General features: G+C 44.5%; 1 protein-coding gene across 1 annotated transcript in view; it reads right to left on the bottom strand.

The window, feature by feature from the left end:
- Positions 1-726: 726 nt before the first annotated feature.
- The window catches only part of LOC120944146 (lactase-phlorizin hydrolase-like), a 57,299-nt gene continuing 34,155 nt past the window's right edge, over positions 727-23,870 (bottom strand). The window contains exons 13-17 of the mRNA XM_040358060.1: positions 22,526-22,635; positions 16,138-16,272; positions 9,591-9,811; positions 6,292-6,534; positions 727-1,061 (exon numbers count right to left, since the gene is read on the bottom strand). Coding sequence (XP_040213994.1) covers positions 808-1,061; positions 6,292-6,534; positions 9,591-9,811; positions 16,138-16,272; positions 22,526-22,635 — 963 coding nt within the window. The 3' untranslated portion in view covers positions 727-807. The remainder of the gene's footprint in view (positions 1,062-6,291; positions 6,535-9,590; positions 9,812-16,137; positions 16,273-22,525; positions 22,636-23,870) is intronic.

Below are 23,870 nucleotides of genomic sequence, written 5' to 3'. Positions count from 1 at the left end.
ACGTAAATTACGCTTTTATCAAACGTCGCATGCGCACGTATGCTCAGAATCGCGTCGAATTTTCAAATTAAATTACGCCCGCTCAATGCCTAGTCGACGTGAACGTAACTTACGTCCAGCCCCATTCACGGACGACTTACGCAAACGACGTAAAACAAGAAAAATTTTACGCTGTTCCGACGTCCATACCTAACATTGGTACGCCTCATCTACGCCTCATAGAGCAGGGGTAACTTTACGCCCAAAAAAGCCCTACGTAAACGACGTAAAAAAATGCGCCAAGCGCACGTACGTTTGAGAATCGGCGTATCTAGCTCATTACCATATTCGACACGTAAATCGACGGAAGCGGCACCTAGCGGCCAGCGTAAATATGCAACTAAGATACGACGGCGTAAGAGACTTACGCCGGTCGGATCTAAGACAAATCTATGCGTATCTGATTCTAAGAATCAGGCGCATAGATACGACGCCTCACACTCAGAGTTACGACGGCGTATCTGGAGACACGCCGGCGTAACTCCTACAAGAATCTGGGCCTATGTGCGGTACCTCATGATTTTCAGCTTGTGGGGCGCTCTACTAAGAATATGGAAACAGGAGTATACACCTAGAGGTGCCTTGAGAAGGACTCGTCGGTTAAGCTTTGGGTTTATTTGTATATTACATTTGGGATGAGTATGTGGTTGACCATACAAAGTCTCAGGCAAACAAACAAAAATGCAATATTTGTTTGGAGTCAGTTTATTTCAGGCCATTCAGGAAGATCTTTTATATAACACTATACATTATACATTAGTAACACAGTTAGAATGTTTCAGTTTTAACTGCCTTTTTGCCTTTTTTAATGTACATCACAATAGATAAAATAATGCCCAAGACAGAAGCGAGTAGCAGGGCAAACTCCACGTACAAGGCAGTGGAGGCATCTTTCATAGAGATGTCCAATCCCAGGAAACTGACGGATTCTGTTCTCTTGGTGGGTTCTGGGCTGCCGATTGTCTGAGTATTCCTGGTGGTGCTGCCGGTGCTGCCGGTGCTTGATGTGCTGGTGGTTGTATCTGCAGAGAAAAACAAGATCTTTAGTAAGAAGCTTAGCTATCCTTTACAAAAATAAATAAAATTCAAGCTGATTTGTCCTTGGGTCCAGTGACAGCCATATTATACAACTCCCCCGATCCCTACTGCTGACTACAGTAAAACCTTGGTTTGAGAGTAACTTGGTCTGAGAGCGTTTTGCAAGACAAGCTAAAATGTATAATACATTTTGACTTGATATACAAGCGATAGTCTTGATATAAGAGTAGCGGCAATGTGATAAGTTGTGTAACCATAAAATGTCCATCCACAAATGGCAGCCTCCCCAATAGCAATATGGTTACATTTAATGAAGGTACAACATTTAGAAACTCACATGGTTGATGATTAAAACAGTCAGTCTAAGACCCCTTTCACACTGAGGAGTTTTTCAGGTGGTACAGCGCTGCTATACCGCCTGAAAAACTCCTGCATGTGACGTCGTCCCCAGGCGACGTCACATACTGACGAAACGTACGTCGGGAGGAGGAGACGCTTTGACGTGCTGCGTCTAGGTCCCGGAGGACGGGCGTTCGTAGTAGCCGGCCGGCTCGAATTTTTTATGCTGAAACTGACTGTTTTTTATGTAAGTGCAATTGTTTTATTATCTACGGTACATCACTATGTGGATTTTATTTTCTTTTGGTGATATACATCGCTGTGGCTGCTTGTAAGAGTCCCTGTTGCTCTGGCTGGTGAATTGGAGGCAATCTCTTTAAAGGCCCTGGCTGGGTTTGGCCACAAGCGTTTTGTTTTTATATGTCTGGTAAGAGTCCCCCTTATTTGGTGATACCTATCGGTGGTGGCTTTTCCTTGGTGTGCTACTACAACTCGATTTATTTGCGGTACATCACTATATGATATATATTTTTTTCATGTACCTTGGATTTTGAACCTATCCACACAATTGGAGGATTACCATCTAGAGCAGACCTGGGCAAACTACGGCCCGCGGGCCGTATACGGCCCGGCGGACCTTTTAATCCGGCCCACCCCCGCCGCCGCTGCCACGTTAGTCACCGCGGCGGGGAACATAACAGACAGCGTTCGTTTGAACAGCTGTTTTCCCCGCCGCGCATAGACACTCCCCCTTGGACGGATATGTCCAATCGCGAGCAAGGGGGAGTCACATAGACACTCCCCCTTGCTCGCGATTGGACAGATCCGTCCAAGGGGGAGTGTCTATGGCATAGACACTTCCCCTTGGACGGATCTGTCCAATCGCGAGCAAGGGGGAGTCACATAGACACTCCCCCTTGCTCGCGATTGGACAGATCCGTCCAAGGGGGAGTGTCTATGCGCAGCAGGGAAAACAGCTGTTCAAACGAACGCTGTCTGTTATGTTCCCCGCCACGGTGATAAAAGTAGGCAGGGCCGGGAGGGGTCACTGTGCCCATCACACGCAGCCACTTGTGCCAACACATGCAGCCACTTGTGCCAACACATGCAGCCACTTGTGCCAACACATGCAGCCACTTGTGCCAACACACGCAGCCACTTGTGCCAACACACGCAGCCACTTCGCCACCATAAATTGTCGCCACTGTGCCAATCACACGCAGCCACTGTGCCAATCACACGTAGCCACTGTGCCAATCACACGCAGCCACTGTGCCAATCACACGCAGCCACTGTTCCCATCAAACGCAGCCACTGTGCCAATCACACGCAGTTACTGTGCCAATAACACGCAGCCACTCTGCCCATCAAACGCAGCCACTGTGCCCATCACACGCAGCCACTGTGCCCATCACACGCAGCCACTGTGCCCATCACACGCAGCCACTGTGCCAATCACACGCAGCCACTGTGCCAATCACACGCAGCCACTGTGCCAATCACACGCAGCCACTGTGCAATCAATTGTTGCCACTGTTCCCAAACACAGCCACTGTGCCAATCACATGCAGCCACTGTGCCAATCACACGCAGCCACTGTGCCAATCACACGCAGCCACTGTGCCCATCACATGCAGCCACTGTGCCAACACACGCAGTCACTGTGCCATCAATTGTTGCCACTGTGCCTATCACACGCAGCCACTGTGCCATCAATTGTCGCCACTGTGCCCATCAAACGAAACCACTGTGCCATCACACGCAGCCACTGTTTAATCAATTGTTATTGATTAAACAGTGGCTGCCTGTCCCCAGCCTCTGTCCCCTCCTGTGTCATGTCCCCAGCCTCTGTCCCCTCCTGTGTCATGTCCCCAGCGTCTGTCCCCCTCCTGTGTCATGTCCCCAGCGTCTGTCCCCCTCCTGTGTCATGTCCCCAGCCTCTGTCCCCCTCCTGTGTCATGTCCCCAGCCTCTGTCCCCCTCCTGTGTCATGTCCCCAGAGTCTGTCTCCCTCCTGTGTCATGTCCCCAGCGTCTGTCCCCCTCCTGTGCCATGTCCCCAGCGTCTGTCCCCCTCCTGTGTCATGTCCCCAGCGTCTGTCCCCCTCCTGTGTCATGTCCCCAGCGTCTGTCCCCCTCCTGTGTCATGTCCCCAGCGTCTGTCTCCCTCCTGTGTCATGTCCCCAGCCTCTGTCCCCCTCCTGTGTCATGTCCCCAGCGTCTGTCCCCCTCCTGTGTCATGTCCCCAGCGTCTGTCCCCCTCCTGTGTCATGTCCCCAGCCTCTGTCCCCCTCCTGTGTCATGTCCCCAGCCTCTGTCCCCCTCTTGTGTCATGTCCCCAGCGTCTGTCCCCCTCCCGTGTCATGTCCCCAGCCTCTGTCCCCCTCTTGTGTCATGTCCCCAGCGTCTGTCCCCCTCCTGTGTCATGTCCCCAGCCTCTGTCCCCCTCCTGTGTCATGTCCCCAGCCTCTGTCCCCCTCTTGTGTCATGTCCCCAGCCTCTGTCCCCCTCCTGTGTCATGTCCCCAGCCTCTGTCCCCCTCCTGTGTCATGTCCCCAGCCTCTGTCCCCCTCCTGTGTCATGTCCCCAGCCTCTGTCCCCCTCCTGTGCCATGTCCCCAGCCTTTGTCCCCCTCCTGTGCCATGTCCCCAGCCTATGTCCCCCTCCTGTGCCATGTCCCCAGCCTCTGTCCCCCTCCTGTGCCATGTCCCCAGCCTCTGTCCCCCTCCTGTGTCATGTCCCCAGCCTCTGTCCCCCTCCTGTGCCATGTCCCCAGCCTCTGTCCCCCTCCTGTGCCATGTCCCCAGCCTCTGTCCCCCTCCTGTGCCATGTCCCCAGCCTCTGTCCCCCTCCTGTGCCATGTCCCCAGCCTCTGTCCCCCAGTTTTCCAACAATGATATTTACTGCTTTTTATAAAGAAATACAATTGATTTTATGAGTTTAGCCTTTTGGCCCGGCCCTCCAAAATATTTTTAGTTTCTCATGTGGCCCCATCGAAAAAATAATTGCCCACCCCTGATCTAGAGTGTCAGTGGCAGTTCCTGATAAAGACCCTAGCTGGGGGTTCCAGCTGCAAGCCTTGTTTGCTTGCCCTTCTGGTAAGCGCATAATCATATATTTATCCATTTCACCGGTGGAGGATCTATGTTTGCCAGTCACGTTGTGTATGGAATTTTATATTTTCATTCACTTGATGCGAACTTTCACTATAATTTTTTGCCCATTGGACTTTATGGACATTATTTATATCAATTTATATATTTTTTATTATTCACTCTAATAATTTATATTCACTTATGGCAAGAGATTCTTGCCAAGAATCTCGTCGGGAAAAACTATGTTTTTTTCCTGATGAGATTCTTGCCCATGTGTACAGGACTATACATTGAAAAGCCCTATAATAAATATGCTTTCATTTTGACTGGATTGCATCGGCACTCTCTCCTCCTCAGTTGTCCCTCTCTTTGGTTTCTTTATATAAGCCTCTAGGAAAATATGTCCCATTTATCTATCAAAAGTGCTATACTGCACTAAACTGTTCACCAAACCTCTAAATTATTGCATTTGTTACTTAAAAAAAATCTGTAAAAAAATACAACATTTTTGTGTAATACTGTAATTCTTCACGATTTACTGGTGGTATGGCAGGGCAAGTTCTTCGCCTACATACTTTGTGCTAAAAAGCGTCCCTCCAACTGCTAAAAATCACAGCTCCCCCTGTTGTTTTGCGATGATTAGACACAAGAAAAGGATGTACAAGCAACAGACAAGTTCTACCAATTCCTCAATGACAAAGTTAAAGTAATAGTAAAGTCAGCTTTGTGATTTCTATCTACAGGTAAGCCTGTAATAAGACTTACCGTAGGTAAAGTGAATATCTCCTAAACGTGCGCCGCACACACATATACGTCGGCAGAATGGCACAGGCAGGCAAATGGGCGTACAGGTACATCCCTATGAATTTGCTGCCTTGCGCGCGCCCGCCGCATGAGCGTGCCCGCGGGTCCCACGAACTCGATGTTTGCCGGCGGCCTGCGATCAAGAGACCGAGAGGCAGAACGGGGAGATGCATTTCCCTGTTCTGCCTAGTCACATGACAGAGATCTACAGCTCCCTGTCATCAGTAGCAGTGATCGCTGTCATGTCAGCGGTAGCCCACCCCCCCCCACAGTTAAAATCAATACCTAAGACACACTTAACCCCTTGATCGCCCCCTAGGGGTTAACCCCCTTCCCTGCCAGTGTCATTTACACAGTAATCAGTGCATTTGTATAGCACTGATCGCTGTATAAATGACAATGATCCCAAAATAATGTCGCAGTCATGATAAAAATCGCAGATCTCCGCCATTACTAATAAAAAAAATGATTAAAAAAAATGCCATAAATCTATCCCCTATTTTGTAGACGCTATAACTTTTGCGCAAATCCATCAATATACGCTTATTGCGATTTTTTTTTTACCAAAAATATTTATAAGAATACGTATCGGCCTAAACTGAGAAAGAAATTCGTATTTTTTTTATATATTTTTTGGTGATATTTATTATAGCAAAACGTAAAAAAATATTGCTTTTTTTTTCAAAATTGTCGCTCTTATTTTGTTCATAGCACAAAATAAAAATCGCAGAGGTGATCAAATACTACCAAAAGAAAGCTCTATTTGTGGGGAAAAAAAGACAATTTTGTTTGGGTGCCCCGTCACACGACCGCACAATTGCCAGTTAAAGCGACGCAGTGCCGTATCGAAAAAAAAAATGCTCTGGTCAGGAAGGGGGTACATTTCTAAAAACCAGCAAGTCGGTCCCCTTATTTTAGTCACTATGACCTAGCATGACAACAACCCGGTTAGGTCATACAAAACTCCCCTTGACTCACCTCCAGGCCAATTCTCTGGTTGGAAACAAGGATGAGAGATATTCCGGGGATTGGGGAAACCATTACACCTAACAATGGATCTGTAGTATTTGGCAGAATCCTTGGGAATGCGAGGCTGAGCCGGGTCCGAGAAGTTCACGTAGTACAAACCAAAGCGTTCTGCGTAACCACTAGCCCACTCAAAGTTATCCATGAGACTCCAAGCTGAGTACCCACGCAGGTCCACCCCGTCCAGTTTGGCAGCTGTGTGGGAAAAAACATAGACAATGATTTTAAAATGTCAGATTTGTTTTTCCTAATCTAGATTTAACCACTAAGGCTTTGCCAACATTTCTCCACTAACTTTACATTGTAACAACGAATAGGAAGCATTCTTTAATACTTAAATATAAAGCCTAACCGCATCCAGACAGTGTTCGTCCATTTTCAGTGAAGTTTTGGCTAGGTTCTTTACCTTTCTAGGACCCCAGTGGAAAAACGTTCATAACTGCTAACATGGCCATGGAAGGTTGAGAGCTCAGCTGAAAACGAGCATACTGTTGTCTATAAATTGTGAGATATAACGTTTTAGGGGTACTCCATAAGAGGGGACTTAAAATGGATATATTACCGTATTTGCCGGTGTATAAGGCGATCGGGCTGTATAAGACGACCCCCTAATTTTACAGTTTTTTAAGATTTTTTGCCTGTACTCACCATACAAGACGACCCCCCTTCCGAGGCTTCCGACACTTCATATTCATCTTCATTCTTGCTGGAACTGGAGCCAATCATGACGAGCAATGTATTCTATTAATGAATACAAAGCCTGCTTGGATTGGCAGAGGCTGTAACATCATCAGCCCACGCCTCTCTGACTCTCAAAGCCAATCCGAGCAGGCTACTGTATGTAGCCTGCTCAGATTGGCAGAGGTTGTTACTCCAATCTGAGCAGGCTCTGTATTAATTTGAATACATCCCTCAACGGGATTGGCTATGCATCCTAGCAACCAACTACATGCCTACCCGCCCCCCAGGCCCTGACATTCAGACTCTGGGGAGCCTGATGTAAGGGGGAGGGACACTTAGGATCCTAATGCGAGGAGGAGGGGAGTCTTTGGGGACCCTGTTTTAAAGGAGAGACTCTGGGGACCCTGATGTAAGGCGTGGTAAACGCTTGGTACACTGATGTAATAGGGCTCCTCTGGGGACCCAGATGTAAGGGGGAAGCACTCTGGGGATTCTGATTTAAGGGGAGACTCTGGGGACCCTGATGTGAGGGGGAATCACTCTGGGGATTCTGATGTAAGGGGAGACTCTGGGGACCCAGATGTAAGGGGGAAGCACTCTGGGGATTCTGATGTATAGGGGCACTCTGATGTAAGGGGGGACTTTTATGAAGACACTTAATATAAGAGAGACTCTGATGGGGACTTCTGATGTATTTGTTGTGGGAATTGTCAAAGTTTGACATTTACAATATTGTTTATACTGTTTAAAAATAGATTCACTTTGTTTATAATAAAAGTTTCTGTCATATTTCAGGTTGACAGTAAAAACGTGTTCTGTCAGTAAATTTTTCATGTTTTTTCGGAAAAAAAAATGTTGTGGAGGGTTGATAACCCTTCTCATTGACATTGGCTTTAGATACACCTAAAATAATCAAGGTGGTTGGAGGATGAGGGGGTACATGTATGACAAGGATACTGTATGTACTTTTCCTAAAAAAATTCTGCAAAAAAAAAGTACAGTAAAACCTTGGTTTGAGAGTACCTTGGTTTGAGAGCGTTTTGCAAGACAAGCTAATTTTTTTTTTATAAATTTTGACTTGATATACAAGCGATGTCTTCATATACAAGTAGCATTATGTCACAACTGGGTATAAAAGAGAAGAGAGTTGCCTCTAATGCCCTGTACACACGATCACTTTTTGTGATGAAAAAAAATGTAATTTTTCCAACTTCATCATTAAAAATGACCCACCATCGTTTTTGAAAAATGATGAACAAAGTGACGGCACTCTAAAGGGGAAGTTCTATTCGCCTTGAGGCTGCTTTTAGCTGGTTACTTGTTAGTAAAAGACGATTTGTGCTTTTTTGTCTGTAATGCCCCGTACACACCATCACTTTATGTGATGAAAAAAAACGACGTTTTTAAAAACGTCACTTTAAATGACCGTGTGTGGGGGAAAACAACGTCTTGTGAAAAACGACAAAAAAAAAAATTGAAGCATGCTTCAATTTTATGTGTCGTTTTTCAAAACGTCGTTTTTTACTTCACAGAAATTGACCGTGTGTAGCAAAAAACGACGTTTAAAACAACGTTTTTACACCCGCACATGCCCAGAAAGTAGTTATGAAATGAGCTTCAAAGGAAAAACGTGGTGAACGTAACCTCGCTTTGCTAGAGCATTGTGAAAAAACGATGGTGTGTAGGCAACTTCGTATTTGAAAATTGAAGTTTCAAAAACGTCGTTTTTTACTTCACAGAAAATTACGTTTTTTTTCATCACATAAAGTGATGGTGTGTATGCGGCATTACAGCGTGATGAATGTGCTTACTCCATTATGAATGGTAGTTTTACCTCCCGTCTCAAAACTTGCTTCTGGGCATGTGCGGGTTTAAAACGTCATTTTTGCCCACACACATTTTATGACACAAAACATTTTAAAAAATGACATAAATTTTTTTTTTTTTTGTCATTTTTTAGAAGGCATAAAATGACATTTTGCCCACACACAATCATTTTAAATGACATTTTTAAAAATGTCATTTTATTTCATCACAAAAAGTGATCGTGTGTACACGGCATAAGTGTAGCAATATTGTTACATTTAATGAAGGTACAACATTTAGTAACATATTGCTACACTTAGAGACGCCTCTCTTCTCTTTTATACTCTGGAGCTCCTGCTGGATTTTGCTTCTAATCCCCTTGTGGAGGCTTCCATTTGTGGATGGACATTTTATGGTTACACAACCAATCACATTGCTATAATCTTTTTATATGGACTATAAACTGAAGGACCTATGAATAAATGATTGGGGAACGAATCATTTGAGTTTCCATTATTTCTTATGGGGAAATTTTCTTTGATATACAAGTGCTTTGGATTACAAGCATTTTTCTGGAACAAATGATGCTCGCAATCCAAGGATTTACTGTATCCTTCTTTCTTACCTCAGACAGATGGGAGTTTTACTACTGACCATTTCGACATTTATTCCCTGATGGAAGCCTCTAATTATGTATTTTTATGCATTTTAAATATATTTCTCAATGATATGCTCAGTTATAAGGAAATACTTCTGTTCTGTACCTTTCATGGCCTCGTTGATATAATATCTGTAGTAATGTTCTCTCCATACGTCTTTCAAGTTTGTCCCTTGTTCAGATATTCCGTTCTCAGTTATATAGATGGGGACGTTGTTGAATTCCTCCTTTAACCAGTTTAATAACCTTCGCAGGCCAAAAGGAGTCACCTTTAGCCAGACGCTGCCTGACCCAAGCCAGGTGCGGTCACTCAGTAGGTAGACTTCTCTGTCATGATAAAAAATATCTATTAGTTGGACAGATCGCCATCTCATACACATCCAGGCCTCCTGAAAGCCAGCAGTGTAGGGAAAAGGTTTAGATAAAAGTTGGTGGGCAAATGCTAAAGGGAAGAATTCCCCAAATACAGGCCATTTGAATTTCCTGATTTTCATATGCATGATTTTAAAGAGCTGGTCCATCCAAAGATAATATTAAAGTTGCAGCAGTGCCGTAGTGACATCTCCTGGCTTCCTAAGGCCATCAATTGTGAGATTTCCCTGCTAGACCCTGGGTCTGCTTTTGCCCATCTTTAGGTGTTTCCCTTCTCCCAGCTATGTTCCTCAAACTATAAAGCCTCGTACACACGACCGAGTTTCTCGGCAAAAACCAGCAAGAAACTTGCTGGGTTTTTTTTTTTGCCGAGGAAACCGGTCGTGTGTACACTTTGACGATAAAACTGTTGAGGATCTCGTCGAGCCAAAAAGAGAGCATGTCTTCTTTTTCCTCGACGGGAATGGGGAAATTTGGCCGAGATCCTTGACAGCCTAACAAGGAACTTGACGAGCAAAACTATGTGTTTCGCCCGTCGAGTTTCTCGGTCGTGTGTACGAGGCTTTTGGCCTCATGCACACTGGACGTTTTTGGACGTTTTTACAGCAGCTGTTTTTGGCAGTAGACGTTTTTTTCTACAGTCAATAAACTCTCCATCATGTTATCCTATGTGTCCATGCACACATAGGCTGTTATCAGCAGTTTTGGGCAGTGGCGTTTTTGAGCAGTAAAAAAAACTAGTGGGTTCCGAGAGACGTTTTTCAGCTGTAAAAACGCTCTAACGCTGTTAAACGCTCAAAAACTCACCAGCGTTTTTGATCCATTGAAAAAAAAAGAAAAAAATGTTTTTTCTTCAACAAAAAAACGCTAAAAAGTGCTAACGCGGAAAAACGCTAAAAACGCTAATAAACGCTAAAAAACGCTAATAAACGCTAATAAACGCTAAAAAACGCTATTGAAAAAACATTGAAAAAGCTGAAAAAAGTTGAAAAACTCACTGCTAAGCTACTGGCGTTTTTATAACGTTATTTTAACAACCAGTGTGCACAAGGCCTAAAAGTTAAAAAAACAAAAAAACATCAGGAACAGTTGGACCACCTTGTTAAGGCTGTATCTGATGTGTATGGCTGGGTATGTAAGCACAGACATCTCACTGGCACAGCTTGAGGCTCTGAAGCCTCGTACACACGACCGAGGAACTCGACAAGGCAAGTTTCTCCATTCCCGTCGAGGAAATAGAGAACTTGCTCTCTTTTTGGCTCGTCGAGTTTCTTGACAGTTTCCACGACGAAAATGTACACACGACTGGTTTCCTCGGCAAAAAAATATCTCCCAGCAAGTTTTCTTGCTGGTTTTTGCCGAGAAACTCGGTCGTGTGTACGAGGCCTGACCGATACATTAATGGCCGAAATTGTTGGCACCCCATAATTTTTTCCAGAAAATCAAGTATTTCTCACAGAAAAGTATTGCAGTAACACATGTTTTGCTATACACATGTTTATTTCCTTTGTGTGTATTGGAACACAACAAAAAAAGGGAGGAAAAAAGCTAATTGGACAAAATGTCACACAAAACTCCAAAAATGGGCTGGTCAAAATTCTTGGCACCCTTTCAAAATTGTGGATAAATAAGATTGTTTAAAGCATGTGATCTTCCTTTAAACTCACCTGGGGCACGTAACAGGTGTGGGCAATATTAAAATCACACCTGAAAGCAGATAAAAAGGAGAGAAGTTCACTTATGCCTCGTTTCCACTGAGTGGATCGGTTCGGTACGGTTCGGTGCGCTATTTTGGGTGTTTCCATAATGAAAGTGTGCCATTAAACCGAACCGTACCGGACCATTCTGGGTCCTGCTTCAGATGTGGGGCCATGGAAAATGGAACGGTTCCATTAGGGCGGAGATACAATACATTCCACTGATTGGTGGACGAGCTAGGCATTTTTTCTAAACCCTGAATGGTCCCTGACGGTCCGATTTGCAGTGGAAACGCTCACGAGAATAGACCGGTCCCATTCTAACCACTCCAAATTTACTGACCCGAACCGTTCCGTTCAGTGGAAACAAGGCATAAGTCTTTGCATTGTGTGTCTGTGTGTGCCACACTAAGCATGGACAACAGAAAGAGGAGACGAAAACTCTCTGAGGACTTGAGAACCAAAATTGTGGAAAAATATCAACAATCTCAAGGTTACAAGTCCATCTCCAGAGAACTAGAGTTTCCTTTGTTCACAGTGCGCAACATTATCAAGAAGTTTGCAACGCATGGCACTGTAGCTAATCTCTCTGGGCGTGGACGGAAGAGAAAAATTGATGAAAGGTTGCAACGCAGGATAGTCCGGATGGTGGATAAGCAGCCCCAAACAAGTTCCAAAGAAATTCAAGCTGTCCTGGAGGCTCAGGGAGCATCAGTGTCAGCGCAAGTTATTCGTCGGCATTTAAATTAAATGAAACGCTATAGCAGGAGACCCAGGAGGACCCCACTGCTGACACAGAGGCATAAAAAGCAAGACTACAGTTTGCCAAAATGTACTTGAGTAAGCCATAATCCTTCTGGGAAAACGTCTTGTGGACAGATGACACCAAGATTTTTGGTAAAGCACATCATTCTACTGCTTACCGAAAACAGAATGAGGCCTACAAAGAAAAGAACACAGAACCTACAGTGAAATATGGTGGAGGTTCAATGATGTTTTGGGGTTGTTTTGCTGCCTCTGGTACTGGGTGCCTTGAATGTGTGCAAGGCATCATGAAATCTGAGGATTACCAAAGGATTTTGGGTCGCACTGTAGAGCCCAGTGTCAGAAAGCTGGGTTTGCGTCCGAGAGCTTGGGTCTTCCAGCAGGACAATGACCCCAAACATACGTCAAAAAGCACCCAGAAATGGATGGCAACAAAGCGCTGGAGAATTCTAAAGTGGCCAGCAATGAGTCCAGATCTAAATCCCATTGAACACCTGTGGAGAGATCTTAAAATTGCTGTTGGGAAAAGACGCCCTTCCAATAAGAGAGACCTGGAGCAGTTTGAAAAGGAAGAGTGGTCCAAAATTCCTGGGTGAGAGGTGTAAGAAGCTTATTGACGGTTATAGGAAGCGACTGATTTCAGTTATTTTTTCCAAAGGGTGTGCAACCAAATGTTAAGGTAAGGGTGCCAAGAATTTTGACCAGCCCATTTTTGGAGATTTGTGTGACATTATTTTTCAAATTAGCTTTTTTTCCCACCATTTTTTTGTTTCCTTCCAATACACACAAAGGTAATAAACATGTGTATAGCAAAACACGTGCTACTGCAATACTTTGCTGTGAGAAATACTAAATTTTCTGGAAAAATATCTGGGGTGCCAACAATTTCGGCCATGACTGTATAAAAACCCAGTTGGAGGTTTAGGGCCAGATCCACAAAAGGGATACGACGGCGTATCTGCTGATACGCCGTCGTATCCCTGTTTCTATCTATGCGACTGATCCACAGAATCAGTTACGCATAGATAGGCAGAAGATCCGACAGGTGTAATAGTTTTACACTGTCGGATCTTAGGATGCAGTACCGCGGCCGCCGCTGGGGGGAGTTTGCGTCGTAAACCAGCGTCGGGTATGCAAATTAGGAGTTACGGCGATCCACGACGGTTTTTCGCGTTCGCTACGTCGCCGCTAGTCTAGTTTCCCGTCGCAAATTTACACTTTTTTTTTGGTGCCCTAACTTTAGTCAGCAAGCATATTGCTGTCTAAAGTATGGCCGTCGTTCCCGCGTCGAGATTTAAATATCAACGTTGTTTGCGTAATCCGTACGGGAATACGGAATTATGCTACGCGTGTCGCCGTTCGAAAAAATGGCGTCACGGCGCGCAAAGCACGGCGGGAGTTCGGAAACAAAGCATGCGCAGTACGTCCGGCGCGGGAGCGCGCCTAATTTAAATGGGACTCGCCCCATTTGAATTGGCCCGCCTTGCGCCGGCCGGATTTAGGATACACCGCCGCAAATTTCCAGGTAAGTGCTTTGTGGATCGGGCACTAACTTGGAAAAATTGCGGCGGTGTAACTTAAATCCGAAAAATTAAGTTGCGCCCGAGCTTCGTGGATCTGGCCCTTAATTCTTCAGGATGTCGCAAAAAAAAAAAAATTAAATATGGACAGACCTTTTAAGGACAGATTTATTTTAAGATCACGTCTACATTTTATTATTGTTTATTTCATACTCATTTTGTAAAACTATGACTAGTAAAAGAAGAAACTGGGAAACACAGCCAACTGCCATTTTTATCCTACTTTTTTCACCACTGGCCAACATAAGACATTTTCCAGTATGGTGTTCTTTTTTTTAATCTGATAACTGGCTTTCCCAACTGATGTCCTGCTTAGATCAGTTGTCTTTATGACTATGCCATGACTTGCATTGTGCCCTGTGGGAGTGTTGGAGTTGAACAGAAGCCCGCCACCATCATTGCCAATTATAGGGGGAGATTTACTAAAGCTGGAATGTGCAAAATCTGGTGCAGTTCTATATAAAAACCAATCAGCTTCCAGGTTTTATTGTCAAAGCTTAGTGTAAAAAGCTAAAGTTGGAAGCTGATTGGCTACCGTGTACAGCTGCACCAGATTCTGTGTGTACCAGTTTTAGTAAATCTCTCCCATAGGGGAGGATTTGCTACGACTGGAGAGTGCAAGTTCTGGTGCAGCTCTGCATAGAAACTAATCAGCTTCCATTTTTTATTTCTTTGTCAAAGGTTAATTAAACACGCTGGCCCTGATTCACATAAATCGGCGCATATTTATGCGCCGTAGCGTATCTCTTTTACGCTACGCCGGCGCATCGCACAGAGACAAGCACTGGATTCACAAAGCACTCGCTCCCACTCGCTCTTAACGATACGCTGGGTTTCCTCGGCGTAAGCCAGTGTAGGTGGAAGTGGGCGTGAGCCATGCTAATGAGGCGTGACCCCATGCAAATGATGGGCCAAGCGCCATAGAAGTACTTAAAATGAACGGTGCATGCGCCGTCCCGTGGCCGCATCCCAGTGCGCATTCTCAGAATCACGTCGAAACAACTGCCTAAGATGCGTCGAATCACTGCCTACGACGTGAACGTAACCTACGCCTAGTCATATTCACGTACAACGTAAACGACAAAAGATACGACGGCTTGTGTTCCCTGGTCCATACCTTTGCATGAGTTGGGCCTCCTATATGGGGAATAACTTTATGCCGGACGTACGACTTACGCAAATCGCGTATATGATGCGCCGGGCGCAACTACGTTTGTGAATCGGCGTATCTCCCTCATTTGCATATGTGCATAGAAAATCTATGGGAGCGGCAAATGCGCCCGGCGTAAATATGGGCCCACGATACGACGGCGTAGGCAAGTTACGGCGGTCGTAGAAAGCCTATTTTTAGGCGTATCTCAGATTGTGGCCACGGCGCACAGATACGACGGCGCATAGTTACACTTACGCGGCGTATCTCGAGATACGTCGGCGTAAGTGCTTTGTGAATCCGGGCCGCTGACGTTAGAAGCTGATTGGCTATCAGGCACAGCTGCACCAGATTTTGCACTCTCCAGTTTTAGTAATTCAACCCCATAGTATCAAATATGTGATTTAACTGAGATTTATTATTTAAAATGACCTTTAGTTTGCTTTGTATTTTGAAATGCCAGTTCTCTGCTGATACTAACAGCCTGCAAAGTCAGAGGCGATCCAAACACAGTTCAACCATCTGGTCAATTCACCACCAATGGTCAAAAATGTTGCAGAACAGGTCACCTGAGCAGAAGTGTCAGGCAGCCCGTCCGATCCACGGTGTATATTTCATTAAAAGCGGAGTTCCACCAATTTTTTTTTAGAAGTCAGCAGCTACAAATACTGCAGCTGCTGACTTTTTATATATGGACACTTACCCGTCCAGGGCGCCTGCTATGTCGGCACACGAAGCCGATCTGTCCCTCGGCTCTTGGGTGGCGGCGCCGCCATCTTCGATAAGAGGGGAATCAGGAAGTGAAGCCTTGCGGCTTCATTTCCTGGTTCCCTACTGCGCATACGCGAGTAGCGCAGCGGGGGTGAAGGAGGAGGGGCAGGACATGGCGTCGATTACCACAGATACTGCGGCGATCTATGCCCGGAAGTGGGAGAAAATACCTGGATTACACAGGTATCTGCTCCCCCCTGAAAGGTGCAAAATGTGACACCGGAGGTGGGGTAATCTGAAAAGCGGAAGTTCCATTGTTGGTGAACGATTTATTGTTGGAACAACGACTACAATAAATGTCCCTTTGTTAAGATTTACCTGTCTCCTTGGTAAGCCTGGTAATCTAAATCATAGACAGCTCGCGCCGCCAGTGCTGTAGTGTAGTGGTTAAGGCCAAAGAAATCGTATGTCCCTTTAATCCTTTGCTTCTCACTTTCTGTGAACTCTGGCAAACTGTGGTAAAAAAAAAGCAAAAACATAACATTAAAGGACACTTATGGAAAACCAGCATCCAACCGACTCCCGATCAGCGCTCTCAGCCAACTGTTGTGTGTACTAGACATGTGCAGACTGGAATATTTCATTTAGTTTTTTCGTTTTCGTTTGGAAAATAAATGTATTTAGTTACTCCCGAAAATCGTTTTGATTTATTTTGTTTTTTGTTGGGGAATAGCTTTCGTCCGAAAATCCAATAATACTTGGTTTCTGTCGAATGGTCAAAAGAATATTCGCCGGAACGTCGAATCTTTGTTGGTTTACGTCTAATGGTCAAAAAAATATTCGACGGAACGTCGAATCGTACATTTCCGTTCGAATATTCCGCCTACAAGAATTCTAATGTTGTATGACTAGTAATAATGTCGAATCTATTCTCTATAATGTAGAATCTATTTTCTCATAAATCGAAATCTATTCTCTGTAATGTCGAATCTATTATTTCTATAGTGTCGAATCTTTTCTCTATAATGTCGAATCTTTTCTCTATGATGTCGAATTTTTTCCCTATAATGTCGAATCTCTCTATATCGAATTTTTACCGCAACGAAAATAAGAAAATAAAGTATTTTTTATGTCGGATCTTTCGGTTTTCGTTTCTTGCACTTTCGTTATCGTTTGTTAAAACGATAACGAAAAAAACAGATTTTCGGACGAAAATGCATTCTAACAAAAAAGAATGCACATGTCTAGTGTGTACCTGGCTTAAGTCTCATATGTACCATCAGCCCTGATCAATGACCTGCGCTGTGCTACCCAGGGACGTGTGGTGAGGGGAGTGGCTGGTGAGGCTCTGGCTAGTTTTAGAGCCAGATACACACAGGTTACATACGCCGCGAACAATAGAGTGGGAGCAATAATTCTAGCACTAGACCTCCTCTGTAACTCTAAACATGTAACCTGTAAAAAAAAAAATGAAAGCGTCGCCTATGGAGACTTTTGACCACTTCCATACCGCGTCATTGTGAAATGGCGGCGGCAGGAACCCCTCGCCGATCCGGGTGGACGTCATATGACGTCCTGTATTCCCGGCGATCTAGGGCGCGCGCGCGGCAAAGCTTGTGACCTGGCGCGGGTGCCCGGCAGCCGCGATTGCCGCCGGGTGCCCACGATTGTCGGTAATCACGGCAGGAGTGTGGATCTGTGTGTGTAAACACACAGATCCACCTCCTGTCAGCGGTGAGGAGACCAATGTGTGTTCCCAGTACAGAGGAACACACATCGGTCTCCCCCCCTTGAGAGTCCCCTCCCCCCTACAGTTAGAACACACTTTAGGGAACATATTAACCCCTTCAACGCCCCCTAGTGGTTAACCCCTTCCCTGCCAGTCACATTTACACAGTAATCAATGCATATTTATAGCATTAATTGCTGTATAAATGTGAATGGTCCCAAAAACGTGTCCGATGTGTTCGCCGCAATGTCACGGTCACAGTAAAAAATCGCAAATCGCCGCCAATACTAGTAAAAAAAATTATAAAATAAAAATGCCATAAATCTATCACCTATTTTGTAGACGCTATAACTTTTGCGCAAACCAATCAATATACGATTATTGCGATTTTTTTTACCAAAAATATGTAGAAGAATACGTAAAATTGTGATATTTATTAAATAAAAAAGTAAAAAATATTGTGTTTTTTTTTTTTAAATTGTCGCTCTTCTTTTGTTTATAGCGCAAAAAATAAAAACCGCAGAGATGATCAAATACCACCAAACGAAAGCTCTATTTGTGGGGAGGAAAAAAACATAAAGATCTAGTTTGGGTACAGTGTTGCATGACCACACAATTGTCATTCAAAGTGCAACAGCGCTGAAAACAAAAAAATTGGTCTGGGCAGGAAGGGGGTGAAAATGCCCTGTATGGAAGGGGTTAAGTACTGAATTTTGGCTCATCCTCTCAGTCTGCTGCAAACAGAATATGTCAGCTTGTATTTAAACTGGCTGCTCTGTATGTAGCTTCTGACAGGCTGCGCAAGGACCCATGTATCTCTGGAACCATAGATGATAGGAGGAACGTTTCACCAGTGGTTGGGTAGGACTTCAGTTGCCTTCCCCCCAAATTTGGGGTCTCTGTGACCCCTGGTCGCCGAGCTATGACCCTCGAAGTCGATCATTTTTTTTTTTTTTTAGGCCCTGCCTCCCCTGACTGCATGTCCCTGGTGCTACCGTGTTTCCCCGAAAATAAGCCCGGGTCTTATATTAATTTTGGCAACAAAAGACACAGTAGGGCTTATTTTCGGGGTAGGTCTTACCATGTAATGTGCTGTCTTCTCTCCCCCTCTCCCTCCCTGCCTGTCAGGAATCCCCAGTGTGAACTGAGTTAAAATGCTTGTAAAATCTTATAATCCACACTATTACAGTATTATATAATGTACAATGTGTGTGTTTCTGTAATATAATTGTGCCAAATACCTTCTTTATAGCGCCGCTCTACACTTCTGTGACCCAGCGGAGCTCTCGTCCCCGCATTTATATTACAGAAACACTCACATTATACACTGTACATTATATAATACTGTAATAGAGTGGATTATAGGATTTTAAAAGCATTTTAAACTAGGTCTTATTTTCGGGGTAGGGGTTATATTGCAACCCTCCTGGAAAATAACGCTAGGTCTTATTATCAGGGTAGGTCTTATTTTTGGGGAAACAGGGTACCCAGCTTAGAACCACATAGCTTTTCTCCCAAAAATGGTCATGTAGTAGCACAAATGTGGGTCACGTCCCAGTTCATTCCTATGTAAAAACCTGCTGCCACAAATGGTCGCTTGGAATACATTTGTCCAATAGGAATGAATGAGGCTGCAGCGCACATGTGCACTATGAAGCAGCCATTTCATGCTCATGTGTGCATACTGTATTCAAATGTCATGTGTCATTTAACAATGGTCTATGTGCATACTGTACTCATGTGTCATGTAACAAAGGTCCCTGCATATACTGCACTCATGTGTCATGTAACAAAGGTCCCTGCATATACTGTACTCATGTGTCATGTAACAGAGGTCCCTGCATATACTGCACTCATGTGTCATGTAACAAAGGTCCCTGCATATACTGCACTCATGTGTCATGTAACAAAGGTCCCTGCATATACTGCACTCATGTGTCATGTAACAAAGGTCCCTGCATATACTGCACTCATGTGTCATGTAACAAAGGTCCCTGCATATACTGCACTCATGTGTCATGTAACAAAGGTCCCTGCATATACTGCACTCATGTGTCATGTAACAAAGGTCCCTGCATATACTGTACTCATGTGTCATGTAACAGAGGTCCCTGCATATACTGCACTCATGTGTCATGTAACAAAGGTCCCTGCATATACTGCACTCATGTGTCATGTAACAGAGGTCCCTGCATATACTGCACTCATGTGTCATGTAACAGAGGTCCCTGCATATACTGCACTCATGTGTCATGTAACAAAGGTCCCTGCATATACTGCACTCATGTGTCATGTAACAGAGGTCCCTGCATATACTGCACTCATGTGTCATGTAACAAAGGTCCCTGCATATACTGCACTCATGTGTCATGTAACAAAGGTCCCTGCATATACTGTACTCATGTGTCATGTAACAAAGGTCCCTGCATATACTGCACTCATGTGTCATGTAACAAAGGTCCCTGCATATACTGCACTCATGTGTCATGTAACAGAGGTCCCTGCATATACTGCACTCATGTGTCATGTAACAAAGGTCCCTGCATATACTGCACTCATGTGTCATGTAACAGAGGTCCCTGCATATACTGCACTCATGTGTCATGTAACAAAGGTCCCTGCATATACTGCACTCATGTGTCATGTAACAAAGGTCCCTGCATATACTGCACTCATGTGTCATGTAACAAAGGTCCCTGCATATACTGCACTCATGTGTCATGTAACAGAGGTCCCTGCATATACTGCACTCATGTGTCATGTAACAGAGGTCCCTGCATATACTGCACTCATGTGTCATGTAACAAAGGTCCCTGCATATACTGCACTCATGTGTCATGTAACAGAGGTCCCTGCATATACTGCACTCATGTGTCATGTAACAGAGGTCCCTGCATATACTGCACTCATGTGTCATGTAACAAAGGTCCCTGCATATACTGCACTCATGTGTCATGTAACAGAGGTCCCTGCATATACTGCACTCATGTGTCATGTAACAAAGGTCCCTGCATATACTGTACTCATGTGTCATGTAACAGAGGTCCCTGCATATACTGCACTCATGTGTCATGTAACAGAGGTCCCTGCATATACTGCACTCATGTGTCATGTAACAGAGGTCCCTGCATATACTGCACTCATGTGTCATGTAACAAAGGTCCCTGCATATACTGTACTCATGTGTCATGTAACAAAGGTCCCTGCATATACTGCACTCATGTGTCATGTAACAAAGGTCCCTGCATATACTGCACTCATGTGTCATGTAACAAAGGTCCCTGCATATACTGTACTCATGTGTTATCTGACATGTAACAAAGGAGCCCATGCTTACTGTGCTCATGTGTCATTAATGCTACAACTAAGCCCAGGAGTGGGTGAAATGCGTTAGAGGGGCTTTTGAAGTCTTCGAATTGGGCAGCTTTGGAATGCGCTTCTATCTTCTGCTTGTTGTCTATCTATTCGGGTGGAATAGGCCCCTTTGTAGCTGCAACCATCCGTATGTGGGAATATCACTCAATTGAAAGCATTGGAGCTTTGAGAGACACTCTTATCTTTGTATTTGTTAACAGAGGTCTCTCTCCATGCTGTGCTTATGTGTCATGTAGCATGTAACAAAGGTCCCTAAGCATACTGGTCTCATGTGTCATGTAGCATGTAACAAAGGTCCCTATGCATACTGGTCTCATGTGTCATGTAGCATGTAACAAAGGTCCCTATGCATACTGGTCTCATGTGTCATGTAGCATGTAACAAAGGTCCCTATGCATACTGGTCTCATGTATCATGTAGCATGTAACAAAGGTCCCTATGCATACTGGTCTAATGTGTCATGTAGCATGTAACAAAGGTCCCTATGCATACTGGTCTCATGTGTCATGTAGCATGTAACAAAGGTCCCTATGCATACTGGTCTCATGTGTCATGTAGCATGTAACAAAGGTCCCTATGCATACTGGTCTCGTGTGTCATGTAGCATGTAACAAAGGTCCCTATGCATACTGGTCTAATGTGTCATGTAGCATGTAACAAAGGTCCCTATGCATACTGGTCTCATGTGTCATGTAGCATGTAACAAAGGTCCCTATGCATACTGGTCTCATGTGTCATGTAGCATGTAACAAAGGTCCCTATGCATACTGGTCTCATGTGTCATGTAGCATGTAACACAGGTCCCTATGCATACTGGTCTCATGTGTCATGTAGCATGTAACAAAGGTCCCTATGCATACTGGTCTCATGTGTCATGTAGCATGTAACAAAGGTCCCTATGCATACTGGTCTCATGTGTCATGTAGCATGTAACAAAGGTCCCTATGCATACTGGTCTCATGTATCATGTAGCATGTAACAAAGGTCCCTATGCATACTGGTCTCATGTGTCATGTAGCATGTAACAAAGGTCCCTATGCATACTGGTCTCATGTGTCATGTAGCATGTAACAAAGGTCCCTATGCATACTGGTCTCATGTGTCATGTAGCATGTAACAAAGGTCCCTATGCATACTGGTCTCATGTGTCATGTAGCATGTAACAAAGGTCCCTATGCATACTGGTCTCATGTATCATGTAGCATGTAACAAAGGTCCCTATGCATACTGGTCTCATGTGTCATGTAGCATGTAACAAAGGTCCCTATGCATACTGGTCTCATGTGTCATGTAGCATGTAACAAAGGTCCCTATGCATACTGGTTTCGTGTGTCATGTAGCATGTAACAAAGGTCCCTATGCATACTGGTCTCATGTGTCATGTAGCATGTAACAAAGGTCCATATGCATACTGGTCTCATGTGTCATGTAGCATGTAACAAAGGTCCCTATGCATACTGGTCTCATGTGTCATGTAGCATGTAACAAAGGTCCCTATGCATACTGGTCTTGTGTGTCATGTAGCATGTAACAAAGGTCCCTATGCATACTGGTCTCGTGTGTCATGTAGCATGTAACAAAGGTCCCTATGCATACTGGTCTCATGTGTCATGTAATCCTATGCATACTGTATTCAGGTGACATGTAACATGTAATGCTCACCGACTTTCAGGCAATCCAAAGGCAAGGCTCCTCTCCCGCACTTGGGTCTTCATGACTTCAGGGTAATCGCCTGTTTTGAATATTGGGTATGCAAACCAACCAGCAAAAAACTACGGCAAAAAGTAGAGAACTATAATTTATTTGATAAAAATCTATTATCTAAATAATGCAATAGACACAGGACTGAACCTTCTATAAAGCTAAAACTGTCAGAAGCTACAAATACTGTAACTGCTGACTTTTTAATATAAAGACACATACCTGGCCAGGGATCCAGTGATGTCGGCGCCCCAAGCTAATTCATCAATCAGCTTCGGGTACAGGTGCCGGCATTGTAAGTAATGGAAACCATTAGTGAAGCCTTTAGGTTTCACAGACGGTTTCTTACGCCGCATGCACGAGTCGTGCTGCGCTTTATGAAAGGTCCCGCCATCTTCTGGGACTTGTGTGTGTCCCAGAAGGCAGCAGGGGTGGGGAGAAGGAGGAGGGGCCGGAAATGCTCATAGATCGGTCCTACCCAGAAGTGGGAGCGGGTACCCTATTAAAACCAGGTACCCGCTCCCCCTCTCCCAAAAAGTGCTAAATGTGGCAGTGGAAGCAGAGGAGTTGGCAAGAAAACAGACAGCCATGAAAAAAAAACTATTCACACCTTCATCATGCACCGCGTTTTTAGGTGCATTTGTCACGTGACAGCATAGGGCAGCCCATTCACTTGAACGGGCTTGCCCTATGCACAACATGATTTGTGCACAGCACTGAGCCAAACATGATTTGCCGTACAATACATGTGCAAAAAAAATAAAAAATTCAGGACTGCTTGCGCAATAATGGCATCGTAAGCGAGTTGTGGATTTTGCCACTTTGTTTTTTTTCACGTTTCTGCAAATACGATCATAAATGCACGTTTCCACCTGCGTTCCTGGAAAGCTTTGACATGAATGCAGCCTAACTGCTACATCTGCAGGACAGCTTGGTCTTTTGGTTAAATGTTGTACATTGCAGATCAGGAATTTTACCTGGAAGTGGGAGTGGATACCTGTCAAAACCAGGTACCCGCTCCCCCCTCATCCCTTGTGACAAATGTGGCATTGGAGGGGGGAAGGATGCAAATAAGCGGAGTTTCCTTTTTGGGTAGAGCTCCGTTTTTAACCTCCCTGGCGGTATGATTATTTCAGATTTTAGGTGCTGAAAGCGGTACCATTATTTTGCAAGGAAATTTGGCGTTTTATACTGTAAGCCTGTAATTCTTAGGAATAACTCACTTAAATCTGACCAAACAAGAGTCTAGTAGGCATCCCGGGTATGAAAAATTTTGAAAAACAAAATTATAAATTATAATATAATA

This window comes from Rana temporaria, chromosome 6 (genome assembly GCF_905171775.1).
Source record: "Rana temporaria chromosome 6, aRanTem1.1, whole genome shotgun sequence".
Taxonomy (NCBI): domain Eukaryota; kingdom Metazoa; phylum Chordata; class Amphibia; order Anura; family Ranidae; genus Rana; species Rana temporaria.
The sequence above is the reverse complement of the archived record's forward strand: the minus strand, read 5'-3'. Positions and strand labels throughout refer to the sequence as shown.